Genomic DNA, 20,568 nt, shown 5'->3' on the forward strand with positions numbered 1-20,568 from the left:
ATTTGGTAGCTGCATTTAGGGTTATATACTGTGGAATACTCAGATAATGCATCTATACTGACGGGGGCAAAAAACCCAAACTTCGTTTCCATGGTGCTGGAGGCAGAATGCTTATTATTGGCTCCATTGAACAGACAGAACTGGATGTACTAATGAAGAGAGAAATACCAGCGAAGACTTCCATTAGCTGGGCTTTGCTGTGGAAATGGCTGTTTATTTAATGCGTAGTTCCATTTATATGGTGTTTTCACTTAAAGCCAGAAATTAGTGTGCTCAGAGCTCTTTCGCATGGGGAGGGTTGATTTTGGAGTAGAGATTTCTCCATCCATGGATTTCTGCCTCATTCAGTCATACAGACAAATAACACTGGAACTTAAGTCAGTGATGAAAGTTTTCGATAGCAGCTTTGAACAAAATGTGTCTGGAAACAGCCAAGTGAAATTAAATTCACAGCTTTTTTTATTGTGTTTTATTTAAGCTTGTCGCTTCACTTTCACAATATGGAAATCAAATCTGTTTTCTGTAGTTTTTAAACTCTCACGTTTTATATTGGAATTGAACAAATTACTATTAGTGAAGAACATGGCTACTAGGTTAAAAACAGCCCTAGTTGACTTTATCGAGTTGCTCTGCATACCAGCCTCCATCTGGCATTGTTTTGCCGCAAGTTCTTGTTGAGGATTTAATTAATCAAAGCTCGGGTCATTGAAGCTGATGTTTTAGTATTATGGCTTAAATTGAAAAATCTTATTGTTTTGCCTTTTGATTTTTAATTGGGCTAATTTTCAGGAAGCTTGAACAGTTCAAAATGATTGAAATAAAACATTTCTCTTAATAGCAGTCACACATTTTCTCTTAATATTGTAAAACACGGTGAGTCAATTCATACCCTGTGCTCTCCTCAGGCCTCAAAAATAGGATTGTCACAACTCTGCAAGGTATGGCCCCAGTCCAGCCAGGAGATCCCCTCAGGATCACACCAGTGTAGATTCAATAGTTCACTCTGAATGGCACAAAACACACTGGATGCCGTAAATTGTTGCATGCTGTAGGGAGCTAGTCAGTTCATTTTTTTATTGCTCAAAGCATTACAGTGCAAACCCTGTTCTTTACACGTCGGTTGTGAACAGGTGAGTCCAGCAGCTCTGAAAGTCGTTCAGCAAAATTGGGTCAACCTTTATTTGCCTTATTTTTCATTGTCCACTGCCTCTGCGTGTCTAGGCCTCGTCCAGAAGCAGCAGCAGGGGTGCCAGCAGATAATGAGAAGAATCTCGTTTCCCAAAATTTCCCACGAGGTTTTGGAGAATCAAGAGGTTGACATTGTTAAAATAAGTTTTGAAACCTTTTTGATCCTTATCTGAACTACCCCCCAAGCTCTGAGCCTTTGAATTTCATCTCTGGCTAAGGTCCTGATCCTGCAGTGGGGTCACATGGCAATTCCTTGGACGTGTGAGGAGTCCATTGGTGTCAGTTGGACTCTGGGAGGGTGCCGGGCCCGAAGGACCGCAGCGCAGTGCAGTTTGGGAGAAGGGGGAATGGTTTTCAGGGCTCCACATGCTTGGTGGTTTGATGTTCTCACCATGAGCTGGATTATGGGGCAGTGTGTAAACTGCCCTGACTCTTGAGTTGCACCGTGCCTTAGCCAGATGCCTCTGAATCAGAGTTTCTCTCTGCTTGCTCCTATGGGGTGGTAATTTACTCTTCGCCTATACCACGACTAAAGGCTAGATTCACGAAGGAGACTTAGGAGTTAGCTTTTGCAGTGCCTAGGTGTCCTGCTTCCCAGCGGAATTCACAGCCCTGAGTTAGGGGCCCAGGTTCCTCATGCATTGAATGGGGAGACTTTTGCACCCATGAAAAGGATTCCCAGAAGCCAGCAAGCTGAGCAGGGAACTGCCTGTCCTAGCCAGGAGTGAAATGCAAAGCAATGAGACAAGGCTTAGAGCCCCAATCAACAAAGGGATTAGGTGCCTAAGGGGGCGAGTCTACATGGGACGTGACTGAGTAGCATATCCGGGGTGTGACTTTCTAGCTCAGTGGCTCTCAACCTTTCCAGACGACTGGTCCCCTTTCACGAGTCTGATTTGTCTTGCACACCCCAAGTTTCACCTCACTTAAAAAACTACCTGCTTACAAAATCAGACATCAGAACACAGTTGCTGACTTTCTTATTTTTACCATATGATTATAAAATAAATCAATTGGAATATAAATGTTGTACTTACATTTCAGTGGCTAGTGTAAAGGGCAATATAAACAAAGCACGACATTTTCGTTTGTACTGACTTCGCTAGCGCTTTTTATGTAGCCTGTTGTAAAACTAAGCAAATATCCAGAGGAGTTGATGTACCCGCTGGAAGACCTCTGCGTACGCCTGGTTGAGAAACACTGCTCTAGTGTACTGGCTTGCTGTGCTGTAATTTCCCGAGGGACACTGCACGAGGAGCCCCAGAGTGCCCTTTGATTGGCTACATCGGACAACTGGAAATCGGCAGAGTACACTCTGGGATTTTGACTGAGCGGCTGCAGAGCCCACATGGGATGTGACTGCACGGCGAGCTATCGAGTCTCACCCTGGCATGCTGCTCTGTTACATCTCTCTGCACTCGGGATCCTCAGCCATAAACTGTCTCCTGGAGTTGGGCACCTAAGCCAGGTCAGCCGTTTCTCATGAAAAGCAGTGTGACAACCCTCCCGCATTATAGCCAATAGCCCAGTGGTTAGGGCACTCAGCTTGGATGTGGAGACCTGGGTTCGAATCCCTGTTCCAAATCAGGTAGAGTGGGGATTCCGACCTGGGTCTCCCACAACCCAGGTGAGTCCCCTGTTGGCTATTTGGGGATCCAGACCCTATTGTGCTAGGTGCTGTACAAACATAGGGAAAAAAGATGTCCCCTGTCCCAAGGGACTCACAGTCTATGGATTAGACAAGAGACAACAGATGGGTACAGACAGGTGGGGCAGTACAAGGAAAGAATGAGCAACATTACAAGATGTGGTCTCAGCATGTGAGCTGCCTAATTGTTGTGAATTTTCTTTTTTTTTTTTAGCATCACATCAAAGGAGAGATATGAAGGTGGTTAATGAGGTAAATTTGCAGATGTTTATGGGGAACTCCTCCCACATATGAGAGATAGCATGGGAGAAAACATGATCATGCTTGATTGAAAATTGAACAAGTGGGCGGTGGAGGCTGGTATCCTGGGCCAACATTGGCAGATTGGTAATGAGTGAGATATTATGCAGGAAGAATTAGCAAGATTTAGACACAGTCTTGATGTGAGGACAGACACAGAGGGCTGAGTCCAAGATGATGCCCAGGTTATGGGCCTGAATGACAGTGACTGAGAAAGGAGGTATCAGGGAAGGATTTTTTTTTTTTTGGGGGGGGGGGGGAGATTGAGCTCTATTTTAGCCATGTTGAGCTTGAGCAGGTGGCTAGACATACCTGATGAGATGTCAGAGAGGCAGGCTGAGATTTTAGTTTGAACAGGATCCAGGTCTGGGGTAGAGAGGTAGATCCATAAGGCATCCAAATACAGATGGTGATGGAATTTGTGTTTGTGGATGAGATTACTAGTAATCCCACTTACTCCTGGGATGCGGGATCCAAAACTGAGGTATCCTGTCTGAGGCACTGGGGGGCCTGTTATGTGAGTACATAGGCTTACCTCTACATGTCAATCCTAAGACAGATTGTGCACGTTGGGGCTAAAATAGCATAGAATCCTACACTGTATCATGCCTCCAAACAGGAACGTTGCATACAAGAGCCGATGATTCTTTACATCTTCTTTCCTTCCCTTGTGCACATGCTCAGCGAGAAAATCTCTCTCTCTGGGTGTTGTCAGGGGCCATTATCAAAGTATTTTACTTCTACATCAACGAGCAAGAAGAAACTCACACCTGTGTAATCTAAAAGGCTCCAGTCATCATGCTAAATAAAATGGGCAGAATAATGGCACTTCTGCGACTGTGCTTCAGCACTTCTCTTCTAAACCTCCATTTTCAGGGCTTTCTGACTTCGCTGTTTAAAATGAGGGGTTTTCTTTTTAAGTTAAGTGAGTGTGAAAAATTGTGAATGTTGGTTTGAAACGCTGGTTTTGCATTGTCCCGGCTAGGGAAAAACATTCCAACTTTTTACTAAAGAAATACAATTGGAGTTACCCATAATACAATTGCTTTCGATGTTTAATTTGTCTTTCCTCTTAGCACCAAGAGCCCCTTAGAGTCACCCCTCGTCTGAAAATTCCATCCACCTAAAAGTCACCGTGGGGACCTGGAGGGCTGGCAGTGGCTCCTTCTAAAGCCAGTAAACACCGTCAGAGTCACGGGCTCGGAGTTTCTAGGGAATGATGCTAGTAATGAACTACCTCCATGGCCCTGGTCCTGGGGGTCCAGGCAAAGGGCTTGGTTCAAATCCCACTGGAGTCAATGGAGAGACTGCTGATGGGTGTGTCTACACTGCAATCACGGCATACCCAAGTAACCTTTAATCTGGCTAGCTTGGGTACTGATAGTGGTGAAGCTGTGGAAGCATGGGATTCAGAGTTGCTAGCCACCCGAGTAACTGTCCAGGGTCCCAGGGATCGGTGATGTGTGTGTGGAGGGGGGGCATGTGGGGTCAAGTGCCTCCCCAGATTTCTGCTTGGCCTGCTGGGGGGACGGAGGAGAAGTCCTTCTCCAGGGTGCCTGACCCCCAGCATGTTCAGGCGCTCTCCCTGGCAGCCAGGCCCAAGTGGGGAGCGGGACCAGCTGCCAGGGACAGGGGCCGAGCGAGCTGGAAATGTGCCATGGACAAGGGAAGGGGGGTCTCTGGCTCGCTCGGCCCCTGGCAACCAGGCATGGGCGGGGAGCAGAGCAGTCGGGGCAGCCTGCCACCCCAGCCTGGCTCTCTCTCAGGCAGCTGCTGCTCTGCACAGAGTCAGCAACCTGAAGCGGCAGGTGTGAGAAGCAGCTGGTCCCACTCCCTGCCCGGTCCCGGCTGCCAGGGTGAGCAGCTGAACGTGGTGGGGGGAGGCGTGGCGGGAAAAGGACAGAGCTCCCCCTTCCCCACAGGTAACTGGTGGGGAGGGGAGAGCGCGGCGGCCCCGGGCTGGGCACAGGGTCGGGAGATCACATTGCAGAGGACACAAATGGGGTGGTCAACGTGTCTGTGACCCCAGGTGAGCTTGTACAGCTGGCACTGAACCCCGTGCTGCTGCGGATTCACAGTGATTGGCACCTGAGCTGTATCAAAGGTATGTCTGCTTGTGTTGCTATTACACCTCCTGATTGCAGTGTAGACAGACCCTTCGATGGGCTGCGGATCAGCCCTTAGTCCTCTGCTCAGGGTTTCTGTGCAGGCCCTCCCTAAAAATAAACTCAGAAATCTTTTCCACTTAGTGTGAGATAGTTGATAGACAGTCCTGGCCCTCCAAAAAAGGGAATAAGATTCTATTTCTCTCCCCCTTCTACAGAATTAGGGGTGTGTGTGTGTAAGAGAGAGAGAGAGAAATTATCAGACATCTAAAATGTTTCAGAGAGCTCAGACACTGGCCACTCCCCCGTGAAAACATTGTCTGTTGATCCTGCTGTCCCCAGGGTGGGTTCCATGTGGCTTTCCCCACAAGACCTTGGCATGTCTACACTTGGAGCTGTGGGGAGTGACTGCCGGCTCGAAGAGACAGACTTGCGCTAGTTCTGATCGAGCGTGTGGAATGGAATATAGCTGGGGCAGCACATGCGGTGGGACCGGCTAGCTGGCCCAAGGACGTACTTGGCGGCTCTGACAGGCATATACTCGGAGCTGCTAGACTACCCTGCGTTCTATTTTTAGCACGCTAACTCAATCGGAGCTAGCACGGGTGTGTCTCTTCTGGCTTGGAATCACATCCCTCGCTCAGTGTGGACAAACCCTTGGAGCACCTCAGCTGTTTCAAGAGCGCTCTCTAGCTGTCGCTATGTAAACAACCAGCAGATGGTGCTTGAGACGATGTAGCATAGTTCTGGATTTTGTAAGGCCAATAAAAGTTGATGGTGGACGTGGGCGCTGCATATTACACTTCTGGGCAGCTGGTTACATCCACTCTTAGCACCAGCAGATGACTGTCTCGAACCATTCATAGATAACGAGACAAAGCAAAGTTGCACTCCAACGTTGACAAAATGCTCACAGGCATGATCAACGTTCAGACAGAACCACTGCTGGCTGGGAACAGAGCTTGAACCCCAGTGGAGTCTGACTGTGCGTTCAAGGTTCAAATTAGTATTTTGCACGGTTCTGCGACTGAATATTGTCGTTGATGCTGGCTCCATACAGTCACATACGCAAATACCAGCATGCATAAGGCCAAGCATTCCCCACTCCCCTGTGTCAGCTTAGGAGGCTGGCTGTGGCCAGTAAACCCTTGTGTCAAAGCTTGTGAATTGTGCAGCAGCTAATGCATGCAATTACTGTGTTTGATGCCATTCATATATCTCAAAATATACATTTGCAAGATATGAAACATTTTGGTGGATTAAAGGAGCATTTGGGGTTGATTGGGGTGGGGGAGATATGATTTAACTGAACGCAAAGAATGCAAATAAGTTTTAGTGGAGACACTTTCAGTGTATTTTATAACTTTGAAATGTAATTGTCTGCGAAAACAGTTGGGGGAGAGTGGAGAAGATTGTTTCCCTGGTTTCTATTTGATCACATCACAGTTTTGCAGGGTCTCTTCAGAGACAGACTGACAATTTCCTGAACAGGTTCTGAAGCGCACAGGGCAATTACGGACATTTGCCATATTTTCCAGCACTGTTTGTTGACTCTGTGCAGAAAACCTTGCCAGGACATAGATATTGTAAGCATTTCTCTAGGGCCCCAGCTCCCAGACTCACACGATTACATCCAGATCTAAGTTTTCTTTCTTTTTAAATATTGTGTCTAACCCTCAGGGCTGTGAAGAAAAGCTTGCCCTGAATGTAACTGGTGTAGCGACAAAACAAAACAAGCAGAACACTCCTGGGCAGAACTCAGGGCACCGAGGTGTATATCAATACGTCTGCTCTTAGGTATGGGGGTCATTGGAAAGGATTTGAATCTGGGCCTGCTCAAAGAACAGGTGCTCTAGGAATGGACAAAGAACTGATATGTCGGGGTCATTGGTGCACATAAACCCTGAGACCTTATTGAAAATATAGCTAGAAATAAACTTTCAAGGGATAGGTGATACTTCAACTCCTAACAGATGGGGAGGGGGTGGGGTGCTCCTGAGAGGGGGCAGTGTATGGGCAGAAAATTTAAATGCCCTGAGGACCGTCAGAGGCTTCATCCAGCCTGTGGATCTGGGATTCTGCACCTCAGATCTTGGAGGCAGCTTTTGCTTCCTGGCTCTACAGAAGGTCCACAAGCCTGTGGAGAAATCCCCTGAATCTAGCTCAGTGCAGCAAGAGTCGGGATATTGGCACAGAGACTGAGCGCTTCAGTGCTGTTCACTGCCCCAGCTGCTCTTCCAGCCATTGTGACTGAAAGAATCTTCCATGGGAGTCGTGCAGCCTTGGGAAACCTGCCTTCAGCTGCCCGTGAATCTCCTCTCAGGGGAACGTTTACAAGTGTGGAGGGAGAATCTTCACAAGTTAATACTGATGATGAGCATTAGCTTGCCCGGGGAAGAAAGCAGTTAGTGAATCCCTAGGCTTTCCCTCTATGAGGGTATGTGTCCTGATCCTTCCAGCTATAATAAGAACTGGGCTGGGCAGAGTGCAAGCCAAAAGGTCTGCAATGAAGCAGAGAGGGAAATATAGTAGATGAGATTAGAGATAACACTGTTCTCCTTATTCTCATGAAGTTTCTTGCTCAACACTAGAAGAAAGTGACCCTTTCTGTGATTGGTTTCAGAGTAACAGCCGTGTTAGTCTGTATACACAAAAAGAAAAGGAGTACTTGTGGCACCTTAGAGACTAAACAATTTATTTGAGCATGAGCTTTCGTGAGCTACAGCTCACTTCATCGGATGCATACTGTGGAAAGTGTAGAAGATCTTTTTATATACACACAAAGCATGAAAAAATACCTCCTCCCACCCCACTCTCCTGCTGGTAATAGCTTATCTAAAGTGATCACTCTCCTTACAATGTGTATGATAATCAGGTTGGGCCATTTCCAGCACAAATCCAGGTTTTCTCACCCTCCGCGCCCCCACACACAAACTCACTCTCCTGCTGGTAATAGCCCATCCAAAGTGACCACTCTCTTCACAATGTGTATGATAATCAAGGTGGGCCAAACCTGGATTTGTGCTGGAAATGGCCCACCTTGATTATCATACACATTGTGAAGAGAGTGGTCACTTTGGATGGGCTATTACCAGCAGGAGAGTGAGTTTGTGTGTGGGGGCGCGGAGGGTGAGAAACCCTGGATTTGTGCTGGAAATGGCCCAACTTGATGATCACTTTAGATAAGCTATTACCAGCAGGAGAGTGGGGTGGGAGGAGGTATTGTTTCATGGTCTCTGTGTATATAATGTCTTCTGCAGTTTCCACAGTATGCATCCGATGAAGTGAGCTGTAGCTCATGAAAGCTCATGCTCAAATAAATTGGTTAGTCTCTAAGGTGCCACAAGTACTCCTTTTCTTTCTGTGATTCTTTACCAGGGGAACCTGGCAACCTCCTAAAAACCAGCACCCAGGAGGGGCAGCGTCTCTTGGGAGAGTGAGGACGTTTTTGTGGGCAAGGAAGGTGTGGCTGCCTGAAGGGTGTCAATTTATTTGGACAGTTGTCCCTCAAAAAATGTTTAGAACATGGAAAGCTTTGATTGTTGCTCCTGGATCTTTTACAACCTGAATGTGTGACTAGAACGGCCCTGTGTAACCAGCGAATGTAGTAGGAAAGGAATGAGCTCTGAGGTAAATGAATCGATTTCCAACTGCTAATGGTGGAACTGAACTGTGCCCCCTGCAAGTGAGTGAGGTTAGGGAGCCATGGATGTTGATTGGCTAACAATGGTACTTAATGCTTTAGGGCTATGATTATAAAACCAAAATTGTTCCTCTCGTGTTGGCAATGGCAGTGCAGGTTTTGTGAGGCTCCTGGAGAATGCGACCAGAGAGAGAGAGAAGCATTCTTGTTAACCGGGTGTAAAATTGGGAGTCCTTGGTGCTGTGAGCGATGGCTGTGATGCTTGCTGAGAGGCTAGGAAAGTGGGATGGCGTGTGAAGGGAGAGCCTCGTGTGTGGAGAGCAGAAGGGAGAGGAGGAGAGGAATGGCACAGAAGCTTTCACTAGGTCCGATTTTATGGGATCTATAGGCTCCTGTACTTCCTACCAAGAAATACAGTGTTTCAGCACCCTGTTTCTGTGCCGTGAATCTCCTTTGGGAAAATGATTTGGCTAAGGTGGGTGTTGTACAGGAACCCCTGGGGCCTACCTGACAGAAAACTACTTCTGTCATTACAGTGGTTTTAGAAATACAGGGTTTGCCGTAGCCGGTCAGAACATTGTCTGGTCACGTCCAATACCCTGTCGCTGGTTGTTGCTAATACCTGATGCTTCCTCAGAAGTAAAAATAAGACAGCAAACAAAACCATACCTCACTTGCTGGGAGCCAACTGTGCAATGTAGTTCATGGGCAATGAAAGGAGTGTTCCTGACCATGAGGCTTATGGCCTGAAGCCTGAGACTCCCTTTCTCCTTAGCTTACAGTTGCTCTTATGGTTTTAGCCAAAATGAGGAATGGATGAGATTTAAAGCTTTCGTTTCAACTTTGCTATCCACTTGCTGGGAAAGAGAAATGGCTAAAACTCCCTGTGTGCAGGCAAGGGGAAAAATGATTCAGAATTGAAACCAGCTTGGTGATTTTACTACTAAACAGAGCTGACTGAATTATTCCTTACATCATTTATTTAACTTCCCCCCCCTCTGTTTGCAAAGTGTGAGTGTATTTGTTACATCCGTGTATTTGTCGGAAATGGTATTTGAACAAATTGCAGCTGCTGACTACAAATGTTCACTTTGAGAATTTTCCGTTTCTTTATTTGTTGTGTTGGATTGGTCAGCTAAGCCACATGGGTCGGTTTCTGCTTCCTGTGCGGTTGATTGCAACTTTTAAACAGTGTAGCAAATGATGAATAACGACTAGCATATTGTGACATGAATTTTTTCATATTAAAATTCATGAAACTTTCAAGATTCAGAAATACTTTATTAGAAACCTAGCAGCCATCCATATACCTCAACAATGAAGTACCCGAGTTTCCAATAACCTCTTGTGTTCTCCAGCCTGTGCTACAAACAAATCAATTCTTTCATTCTCTAATTAAGATGGTTATGCTATTTCACCAGCCCAGAGTTACTGTGTCTCTCTGTGTCTATTGTCTGTGTGTTTGTCCATCTCTTTCTGTTTGTGGGCTGCTATCCAGATTTTGAAAGATTTTTAGATTTGTGGGTAGAGGATGAAAAGAAAAAAAAAACAGATAAAAAATACAATTAAAATATTATCAATGAAGTGTCAAGCAGTTTTATTCCAAGAGTTACTGAGCTAACAGAGAGTCTGAATTAGCATTTTCAACACTTCATAAACAGCTGACAATGGATGCTCTCCTAGCTTGCTTTGTACCTCATAAGTTCATTTCAATTTCATCTTGTTACACTTTCTGTATATGAGCAAACTGTTTATTACCCAAAGTATGAGTATCCTGACAAGAAAATTTTCAGTACACAGCCTTTACCATTTGTAACAATGTCACACTTCATTTGCTGTAAGCATCTAAATACATGAGGCCAGACAGGGGAATGCTGCTGTGTGTCCTAATTTCACCCCGGAATGCTCCATGCATGAAGCACTGTATGAGCAGTTGCAGGAATAAGGGGGCGGGACGGACAAAGGAACTTTCCACTATGCTAAAAAGTCACATAATGCAGCAGAAATGTCAGATTTAAATATTTGTCTTCCAGTTTTTGTGTTTAGCCTGAATATTTGTTTATAAAATTTCCAACTGGTGTTTTCCTTGTGGGGCTTTTCAGTTTGACACAGAATATATAGAGAAATATATTCTGAGAGAGAGAGATTATACAAGTAGCATTTACATGCAGTATATCAGAAGTTATACATATTTAAAGAGCTTAATGGTTGACTGTGGAAAAGCTTCCAAAATTAGCATCATACCAGCTGCTTTGCCAATTCAAATTGCCATGGTTTCAGGATAGTTTTATGTTAGTTTTAAACAAAAATATTGAAAACAAATGTCTGAAGTATGCCATCAAGTTGCTTTTTTATGGCAAATTGCTGAATTTGTGTTAGTGACTCTCATCGGTTGAAGATTGTCCTGGCTCAAGAGAGTGTCATGGGGTAGCAGTTAGCATTCTTGGCTGGGACCTCGATCACCTGAGTTCTCATACTGGCTCTGACACTGTCTCCTTAAGCCCTCACTTAATTTCTTTACCACAGGTTCTTCCTCTGTAAAACTGGGACAGTACTTCCCCTAGTTGGCTGGAGGGTTGAGGATTAATATTAATTAATTCTTGTCCTAGTGAACTGAAGAAAATAACTTTATGATTAATTTAAAAACCTCAAAAACCTGTTGATGCTTGTGGCAAGCTCTGTCACTGCAATTTCTGGTTAACATTCTGTCCCCAGCTGTGTGCGCGCATGTTGGCCTCACTTCACTTCGACAGGCGCTGCCCCACCGGGGATAGGCAGCCCCGCTTCATCCCTAGGAAGGGCATGCTGTGTTTGTATAACACTGACAGACCCCGGGCGCTGGTGGGCGGGATCGAACCTGGGACCTCTGGAGCTTAGTGCATGAGCCTCTACCGCATGAGCTAAAAGCCAGCTCGCTCTTAGCTGAGGCTGTAGAGCAGACTCATTAATTCTCTCTAAGTGGTCTCAGTGCCACTAGACGGGACAGAGCACCATACCCAGAAGGTGTGTGGGTTACATTTGCACAGCCTCTCATGGGGAATACACTGGGGAAGGGTAGCTTTAAATTTAAATTGCTTTAAATTGCAACTTCAGAACAGACCGACTAAGGGAGGCTGCTCAGAGGATGCATCCATGCTCCAGGTGTGCTCCTTACCTGGCCACTTCTGGGACTGCAGTTGCTGGCAGTGGGATCCCCACTGAGACAAGCCTGTGGAGGCTGCAGCCTGTGAGCACTGGTATGACGAGGGGTGAATCCAGGCCATTGATGGGGGGAAGAGCCGCATGTGTGTACCTCAGGAAGGATTTTAGCCTAGGAGTTTGTTTGCTTTTTCCCATGGGCTGTTCCACACAGCTGTCCCTGTCCGCAGACAGATTTGAGATGACGCTGCTGATCATTCCAGTGATATTAGATTGATCTCTGTGTTTTGTTATCTTCAGGCACTCTGATAGGACAGTGGGGGGGGGGGCGGGGCGGGGCGGGGATCTACCTAGAACAACACACAGTCAACACTGAGGAATCTTGAACTATTTTTATTACCCTTCAATTGCCAGCAGCTCAGCCAGGTTTATTTACTGTGTCTGTTCCTTGTTTGCATGACAATAGCGGTGAGAGCTTTAGCAATACATATGTATGCCGTGGCTATGACGCTAATTAAGTACCCGATCCAGCTAACGTTTAAGCCATGTGTTTGACTTTACGCACGTGAGTAGTTTACTGTGACTTCAGTGGGACCATTGATGTGCACGGGCGTAAGGGTTTGCAGGATTGGGGGTCTCAGGTGGCAAGAGCTGTACCATATTAGACTAACTGTGGGCATATTTTTATATTTTAGCCTTAAAAAAAGGCCGGTTTTGGATCACGCCTGACCCCTATCACAAAGACGACAACATCCAGATTGGGCGTGAGGTGAAAATCTCCTGCCAGGTGGAAGCTGTTCCTTCTGAGGAGCTCACATTCAGTTGGTTTAAAAACGGACGCCCGTTGCGTAGCTCAGAAAGGATGGTCATCACCCAGACTGACCCTGATGTTTCCCCTGGCACCACCAACCTGGACATCATCGACTTGAAATTCACTGACTTTGGAACGTACACCTGCGTGGCATCCCTGAAAGGCGGTGGTATATCCGATATCAGCATTGATGTCAACATATCCAGCAGTACAGGTAAGGCTGCTCCCTTCGACTTTGGCTTTACAAGTTAAAGGTCCAATATTGGCTCTTCCTCAGTGTGCGTGCAAGAGAAGAGGAGCGAACCTAGCAGGCTTCCCCATAACTTGGACTCATGGTTTCCAGAGTGTGGTGCTCCTATGAACAGAAGGCAGAAGGTTGGATGGGTGGCAGATGATGCTCTGTTCCCCAAAGGAAGGTCGTGCAGCTGCTTGCATCTAGCAGTAGACATTGGGTGCGGGGCAGGCAGCTGTGTTTTAATGAGTATGTAAGGGAATACTGGGGCTCATGCTGCTCCCAGTTGGCAAAATCCCATAGGCATCCATCGTGGTTTAGGTACTCAATGCATGCTCATTTCTGTGTCTTACTAAAAAGTATCTCTCTCTGTTGGCAATTGTCTCAGCTAAGAGTATCTTCCAATGCGTATGGAGTGCGTGTGTTTCTCTCTGAACAGATGGATGGCTTGTAACTCATGTGAACACATATGCATGAATATTGCAGTTTCTTGCGTTTTTTTACCAGTGGCTGATTTTAGTGACTGGCGCAGCCCCCATTGTTACTGCAGCCACAAAAATCAACAAAAATCCTTAATTAGTATGGAATGCTTTCTGGTAGAGTCAGTTACTTTCTGCATTTGTTACCCATGATTGGGTTTTTATAAATTAAAAAGGTTTTCTCCCCCCGGTATGTCAAATCAAATATGAATAGAGCAAAACTGACTGTCTCCTTTCTCTCGTGAGTTTGAAAAAAAAACAGCAAAGGCCCTTCAACCAGGTCCAAATGAAAGCTGCTTTATACTTTTTTATAATCTAGAAAATATATTTTGTAATAGAAAATATTCTTTCTGCTATCACTAGAAAAAAAAAAGGATTGCTATTCAGTTTTTCCAGTACAAATGAATGTATGTTTCCAGATAGGTTAAAATCGCAAATTTGTGTTAAAGTACACAGGCAAAGCATGTCAGTGTTTTGTGCCTTATAGCTCCTGTCTTTGATATGATACGTGGCTACAACTTTCATCAGGTTATGCTAACTGTCATAGACCCAAAGACTTAAAGGCCAGAAGGGGCTGTTGTGATCATCCAGTCTGACCTCCTGCACATTGCCAGCCACATAACCTTGCCCACCCACTCCAGTGTTAGGCCCATAACCTCTGGCTAAATTACCGAAATCCTCAAGTCTTGGTTGAATGACTTCAAATTGCAGAGAATCCACCATTTACTCTAGTTCAAATCAGCAAATGACCCTGCCCCACACTGCAGAGGAAGGCGAATACTCCCTGCCTTTGTCTCTGTCAATCTGACATGGGGGAGAATTCCTTCCCAACCCTAAATATGGTGATCAGTTAGACCCTGAGCACATGGGTGAGATCCACCAGCCAGACACCTGGGAAAGAATTCTCTGTAGTAACTCAAAGCCCTCCCCATCTGGCATCCCATCTCCAGCCACTGGAGATATTTGCTAATAGCTGTCGTTGATGGGCCACATGCCATTGTAGGCAGGCTCATCAGATCATCCCCTCCCTAAACTTAGGGAGCTCAGTCTTGAAACAAGTTAGGTATTTGGCCCCCACTGTTCCCCTATACGCTGATCTGAGGTATGTCATGGATGTCACACAGGCCATTGGAGTAAGCCAGCAAAGAACACACATACCACATCACATTTTGCAGCAGAGTAAGGAGGTATTATGGAACAGCCTCACTCTGACCCTGCCATGCGCACAGAAACGTGCTGCCCAGTTTCTAAAGGGCTTTTCTAAAAGGCTTATTAAATTTCACTAAAGTAGAAGGTTAGTTTTTTCCATAAAAAAGAAAAGGAGGACTTGTGGCACCTTAGAGACTAACAAATTTATTTGAGCATAAGCTTTCGTGGGCTACAGCTCACTTCATCGGATGCATAGAATGGAACATATAGTAAGAAGATACATATATACATACAGAGAACATGAAAAGGAGGAAGTAGCCATCCCAACTGTAAGAGACTAATTAATTAAGATGAACTATAGCTATGAGATGATAATAGCTCATCTTAATTAATTAGCCTCTTACAGTTGGGATGGCTACTTCCACCTTTTCATGTTCTCTGTATGTATATATGTATCTTCTTACTATATGTTCCATTCTATGCTTCCGATGACGTGGGCTGTAGCCCACAAAAGCTTATGCTCAAATAAATTTGTTAGTCTCTAAGGTGCCACAAGTCCTCCTGTTCTTTTTGCGGATACAGACTAACACGGCTGCTCACTCTGAAACCAGTTTTTCCATAGAGTCTCCTATTTGTCTTTTGTCACAGCACTAATACTTGGCACTGACAACATCACCTTTTGTCACGCTATAAACACTCTCTTGAGTCAAATGTGGTAAACGCTCTCTTGCGTAGCTCTCCTCCTCATTGTCAGACTCCTTCTTTATATTTAGAGCCATAATGCTGCCCTCTGTCCTCGGTAACATGCCATGGATATCAGGAGGAGCTGTTTGAGTTGATCTATGGTGGTGGTGTTTTAAATGTTAAGAGAGTAGGAACAGAAAGAGGCTGTGTAAGCAGGAATGACCCAACGCCTTTTGCTGACCGGGGTGGAAAACATTTTTGGGAGCACCTCCCTGCCGTAGGGTGGACCAGGAAAAAAAGCCAGCCAGTCAGCGGAGAGAAAAACAAAACGGCCGAGTGGCACAATGGGGCGGTGCCCCTTGAAAGCTGGTGCCCACGGCAACTGCCCTGCTTCCTGCCCTAGTGGACATAACATGGGAAGCCCCTTTTAAAATGTTAGCCCCATAAATCAGTTTTGAAATGCATGGGTAGGACCTGAGTCATGTGTGACTTCTTAAAATGTTTCCGTAGCCCTTGGCCGTTGAAAGTGCAATAGGAGGAAAGTTCTGAATAATAGGAAGGAGAGGAAGGATGGTCCGGTGGCTAGGGGACCAGACCAGGACGTGGGAGGCCTGGATTCCATTCCCTGTTCTGTCACAGCTGTTTCCTGTATGACTTTGGGCAGGCAAACCATTTAATCTCCCCTAAATGTAAAATGGGCCTAGTAGCACTTCCCTGCCTCCCAGTGAATTTCTGAGTGTATATATACATTTAATGATTGTGAAGTGGTCAGATCCTCTGGAGGCCTTGTCCAGGTAGCTGAAATTCGTCTGGCTCTGATAAAGACGTGGAAGATTCATCTTCCCCCCCCCACCCCACCGCATGGAAAAATTCCACCCACTCCTCTACAACCATCATACCCTGCAATCGGTGTTCCATTTGGGGTTTGTTTCACACGTGATCTGTATGAGCCATGGCCCTCATCCTGCATTTGGATCCATCCGATCAGGAGCTTCCACCCATGTGGGTCTGATTGTAGAATCAGGGGGCACAGGAGTATGTGATTAGTACTCATGCAGTTGGTTTTATTATCTATCATACCTAGCAAAACACCGTTCAACTATACAGGCATCGTAGGGTCATCGGTGCACAACACCCCATTCTACGTTTTCATTATTCAAAGACCTCCTCCCCCCATCAGTTTCCCTCTTTAGCCAAAATCTTATGCCAAGTGAAACCTGAAACTACTTGTTTTTTGTAAAAGCCCCTTAAAACAGATGCCCTGAAGCTTCCCAGGCTCTTTGGTGTAGCACGACTGACATACTGTAACAATGTAATGAGGGTGAGGAGAGGATCTAACGAGGGCAAAGTCTACTGGCCACACTGACTCCTTGGTGGTCTGAATGACTGACGAGGCGGCGAGTTTATTTGAATAATGCATAGGAATTCCAAGCCCTAGGTCAGGAAGTCCTGGAAGCAATATAAGGAGGAGGAGCTTGACTTGCCTTTATCAATCTGTCATTTCTCTTATTCTGAACGGATACTTCCATCAGGAAAGAAAAATCCACTTGCTTTCGTCTTACAGTCTATAGGCTGTGTCAACCAGGCCCCAAAAGAAGGCCTCATATACCAGTGCTAGCCACCAGCATCGTGGGACAGTCTCTCCACATGGAATAACTCCCATCCATTCCAGGTGATGGATTGATTGATGCCTGTTCCATCAGAAATGTGTTCCTCATCTCCTGACTGTCACAGAGTTGCTGGGAGATCTCACCACACTCCGTTACAGCCATCTGTGGAAAGTACTTGGTGGCTTGATTGTCCATCATCTTGTCCTGGTCCACCACAGGCCTCATCTAACATACCACAGAAACAGCACCAACCAAGCTAGAAAAGCAACTGGCTACAACCTAGTTGACCCTTCTCAAGTTCTGTTTCAGAGGCTTAAATAGGCCCGTGCTGGTTAGAGTGAGCAAATCATTGCCCCTCAGGTAGATGATAGTGAAAATCTGGATGGCCACCACGGAGTCAACTCATTTTGTTTGAAGGGCATGAGCCAGGCCTAGCTCATGCCCCTGATTTCCTCTCCATGCAATTACCCTAAAGTCCATGAAAAACCTGCACTGAAATTTATAACTTTTGCTGGTCGTCTGCTTGTGGCCCGGTATCCAGAGATCCACACTCAGGGAGTCAGGGGCTTGCCATGCACTGAGCCAACAGGACAATAGATCAGAAAGGTGAAGATAGGAAACCTGCCACCCATTTGAGAAGCTGAGGTGCATTGTCAGAGGGGAACGGCAGGGGTGATTCTATAAGGAATAAGAAGGAGGGCAGACACAGGTAACTCCTGAAGCAACCGGATCACCTCAGTACAAACAGACCAAACGGTGCGGACAGCAGCTGTAGGTTATCAGCTGTCCCAAGTCCACTTTGAAGGACCGCAGACAAATTGAAAAACTCATAGGAGTCTGGTCAGACTGCTCCCCTGCAGCACATCCCCTCACCGTGATTGCCATGTGGCTGACCCTGAAAGCCTTGCAGCCGGGGATGGAGAAGATGGCCTGGAACACCAGCTCTCCAACTTCAGAGGCGATGGGCAAGGGGACAGTGTGTCCTTGACTGAGTGCTTGGCACTTGTCCCAGAATCCATTCCGGCGCTGGCCTGGAAACTGTTCACAGGGATCAGATCAACAGGACAATATGATGGGGAGGTATAGGTCAGTGGTTTGACCATTGGCCTGCTAAACCCAGGGTTGTAAGTTCAATCCTTGAGGGGGCCATTTAGGGATCTGGGGCAAAAATTGGGGATTGGCCCTGCTTTGAGCAGGGGGTTGGACTAGATGACCTCCTGAGGTCCCTTCCAACCCTGATATTCTATGATTCCATGGCCAAGGGAGAAGAAGTGAGACATGTTGGCCAACGGTGCAGTGACGAGGGCATTAAATCACTCTGCATGTTTCTAGCGAGCAGGAAGGCAGTCAGGCAGGCTTGTGAGATCTGAAAAGCAGAGAGACACCAATCTGAGCCCCCTTCTCCCGAGGAGCTCACTCTCCCCCGCTCCCCACCTGGCCCTGTGAGCAGCTTGCTACCCCCCACCAACCCAGCCCCAGCAGGAGTTGGCTCTTTTCTCCACCCCGGGCCCCGGCAGGAACTCCCTCTACCCTCCCCTGCCGGTTCTGGTCCTGGGAGGAGCTCACTCTTCCCCCCAACCCCGGTAGAAGCTCACTCTTCCCTGCCTCTGCGACCCTGGGACCGGAGAAGTTCTGTGCCCCGATGATTATTGGGAGGGCCGTGCCCCTGCATGCCCCTGTCTGGGGTGATAAGGTGGTGATAGCCAGTTCAAAAAAAACATTCTCAGTCCCTCCAGGGTAATCATAGAATATCAGGGTTGGAAGCGACCTCAGGAGGTCATCTAGTCCAACCCCCTGCTCAAACCAGGACCAATCCCCAACTAAATCATCCCAGCCAGGGCTTTGTCAACCCTGACCTTAAACACTTCTAAGGAAGGAGATTCCACCACCTCCCTAGGTAACGCATTCCAGTGTTTCACCACCCTCCTAGTGAAAAAGATTTTCCTAATACCAACCTAAACTTCCCCCACTGCAACTTGAGACCATTACTCCTTGTTCTGTCATCTACTAACACTGAGAACAGTCTAGAGCCATCCTCTTTGGAACCCCCTTTCAGGTAGTTGAAAGCAGCTATCAAATCCCCCTTCATTCTTCTCTTCCGCAGACTAAACAATCCCAGTTCCCTCAGCCTCTCCTCATAAGTCATGTGTTCCAGTCCCCTAATCATTTTTGTTGCCCTCTGCTGGACACTTTCCAGTTTTTCCACATCCTTCTTGTAGTGCGGTGCCCAAAACTGGACACAGTACTCCAGATGAGGCCTCACCAATGTCAAATAGAGGGGAATGGTCCACAGTGACCTTAGGCTTATCTGTTAGGACAGCCGCCCACGATATTAAGGGAGAATTTTTCTCCCACTTCGACACCAGTAGTTACTCCATGTCCCTGCCCCTTAGAGGAGTCTAAGAAACAGTTGGGAGGAAGATGAGGAGAAGGAAGGTCTGCTGTAAACTACGCACACAGCCAAATGCGACAGGGAGTTTCTGCCATAGTTATGCTTAAGCCTTGGATCCAGAAGAATGCTGTCAACAAGTCTCAGAAGGGGAACAAGAAGCATCCTTGGCCATCACAAACCTTCAGAAGGCTGCAGCAAATCCGGAAGACCGGGAGAAGGGGGACCCTTGTCTCAGACCTTGATCTCAGCATTGGAAGGGAACTGCCAGGTTGGGTCTGATTCTTAGTGACATCAGAAGGGCTTTGGCCCCAGGGATCCACTCCCTCAGATTCCTCCTCCCAGACTGTAAACTCTGAATTCATCTAGGCCTGGACCACTGCACCCAGGGCTAACCTCCCTCCGCTTTTCTGCCAATGGTGGGCAGCTGTATGTTGCACTCAGTGCTCCAGCAGAACCCTCTGGCTGCCCACAGGGATGCATTGATTTTTACACCCCCTAGCTTGCCTTCCCATGCCTCCTCCATGGCCAGCGCTGCACCTCCTTTCTTGGGCTGTGTTGGCCCTGCAGGACCCCAGTAGGTGAGAGGCCAGGGCTGCCTTTCACCATTTTCCACCTTTGCCAGAAGCTAGCATAGACACTGGGGGTTCTCTGGTCCCCCATCTAGACCAGCTGAGGAAGGGAGTTAGTAACATCTGTCTGATAGAGAGAGGAGAGATCTCTGAACACTCACAGGATGTAGCAGGATGTTTAGGGCTGGCTATTATCACATTTGGTAAACAGGTTCTCGCTGTTGCACTTGCCAGGCTCCTGGAACAGTATCAAGGTGTGAGGGACGAGAAAAAAACATCAAAGGAATTACACAAGTGCTGCCCATCTCAGAGGGAAAAGCTGTAAAACAGGGTAACAGTAGTTGTCAAAACTCTGGCATGTCACCAAAGGCCAGAGAGAGAAGGCAGGATGCACAGTCAACGGAACAAGTTTCACATGAAGACTTTTTTCCCCTTCCCCTGTGGTGCTCACCAGTATCCATACTGGTGTCCATCCTTGGTTCATCTTTTGACCATGACTCACTAGGCTGTCAGAGCACTCCACAGCGCTGTCTTTAGGGAGTGATCTGCACCTGAGAATGTCTCTTCCTTGCCAACAGTCTTCTTTGAGGAAGGAGAGGGCATCCAGGGCTTCTTCCTCC

General features: G+C 46.8%; 1 protein-coding gene across 3 annotated transcripts in view; it reads left to right on the top strand.

The window, feature by feature from the left end:
• Window positions 1-20,568, top strand: part of MDGA2 (MAM domain containing glycosylphosphatidylinositol anchor 2) — a 647,298-nt gene that overhangs the window by 404,529 nt on the left and 222,201 nt on the right. For all 3 annotated transcript variants that reach the window (XM_037901392.2, XM_037901393.2, XM_043548875.1), the window contains one exon: window positions 12,718-13,047. In XM_037901392.2, coding sequence (XP_037757320.1) covers window positions 12,718-13,047 — 330 coding nt within the window. The remainder of the gene's footprint in view (window positions 1-12,717; window positions 13,048-20,568) is intronic.

This window comes from Chelonia mydas, chromosome 6 (genome assembly GCF_015237465.2).
Source record: "Chelonia mydas isolate rCheMyd1 chromosome 6, rCheMyd1.pri.v2, whole genome shotgun sequence".
Lineage (NCBI taxonomy): Eukaryota > Metazoa > Chordata > Testudines > Cheloniidae > Chelonia > Chelonia mydas.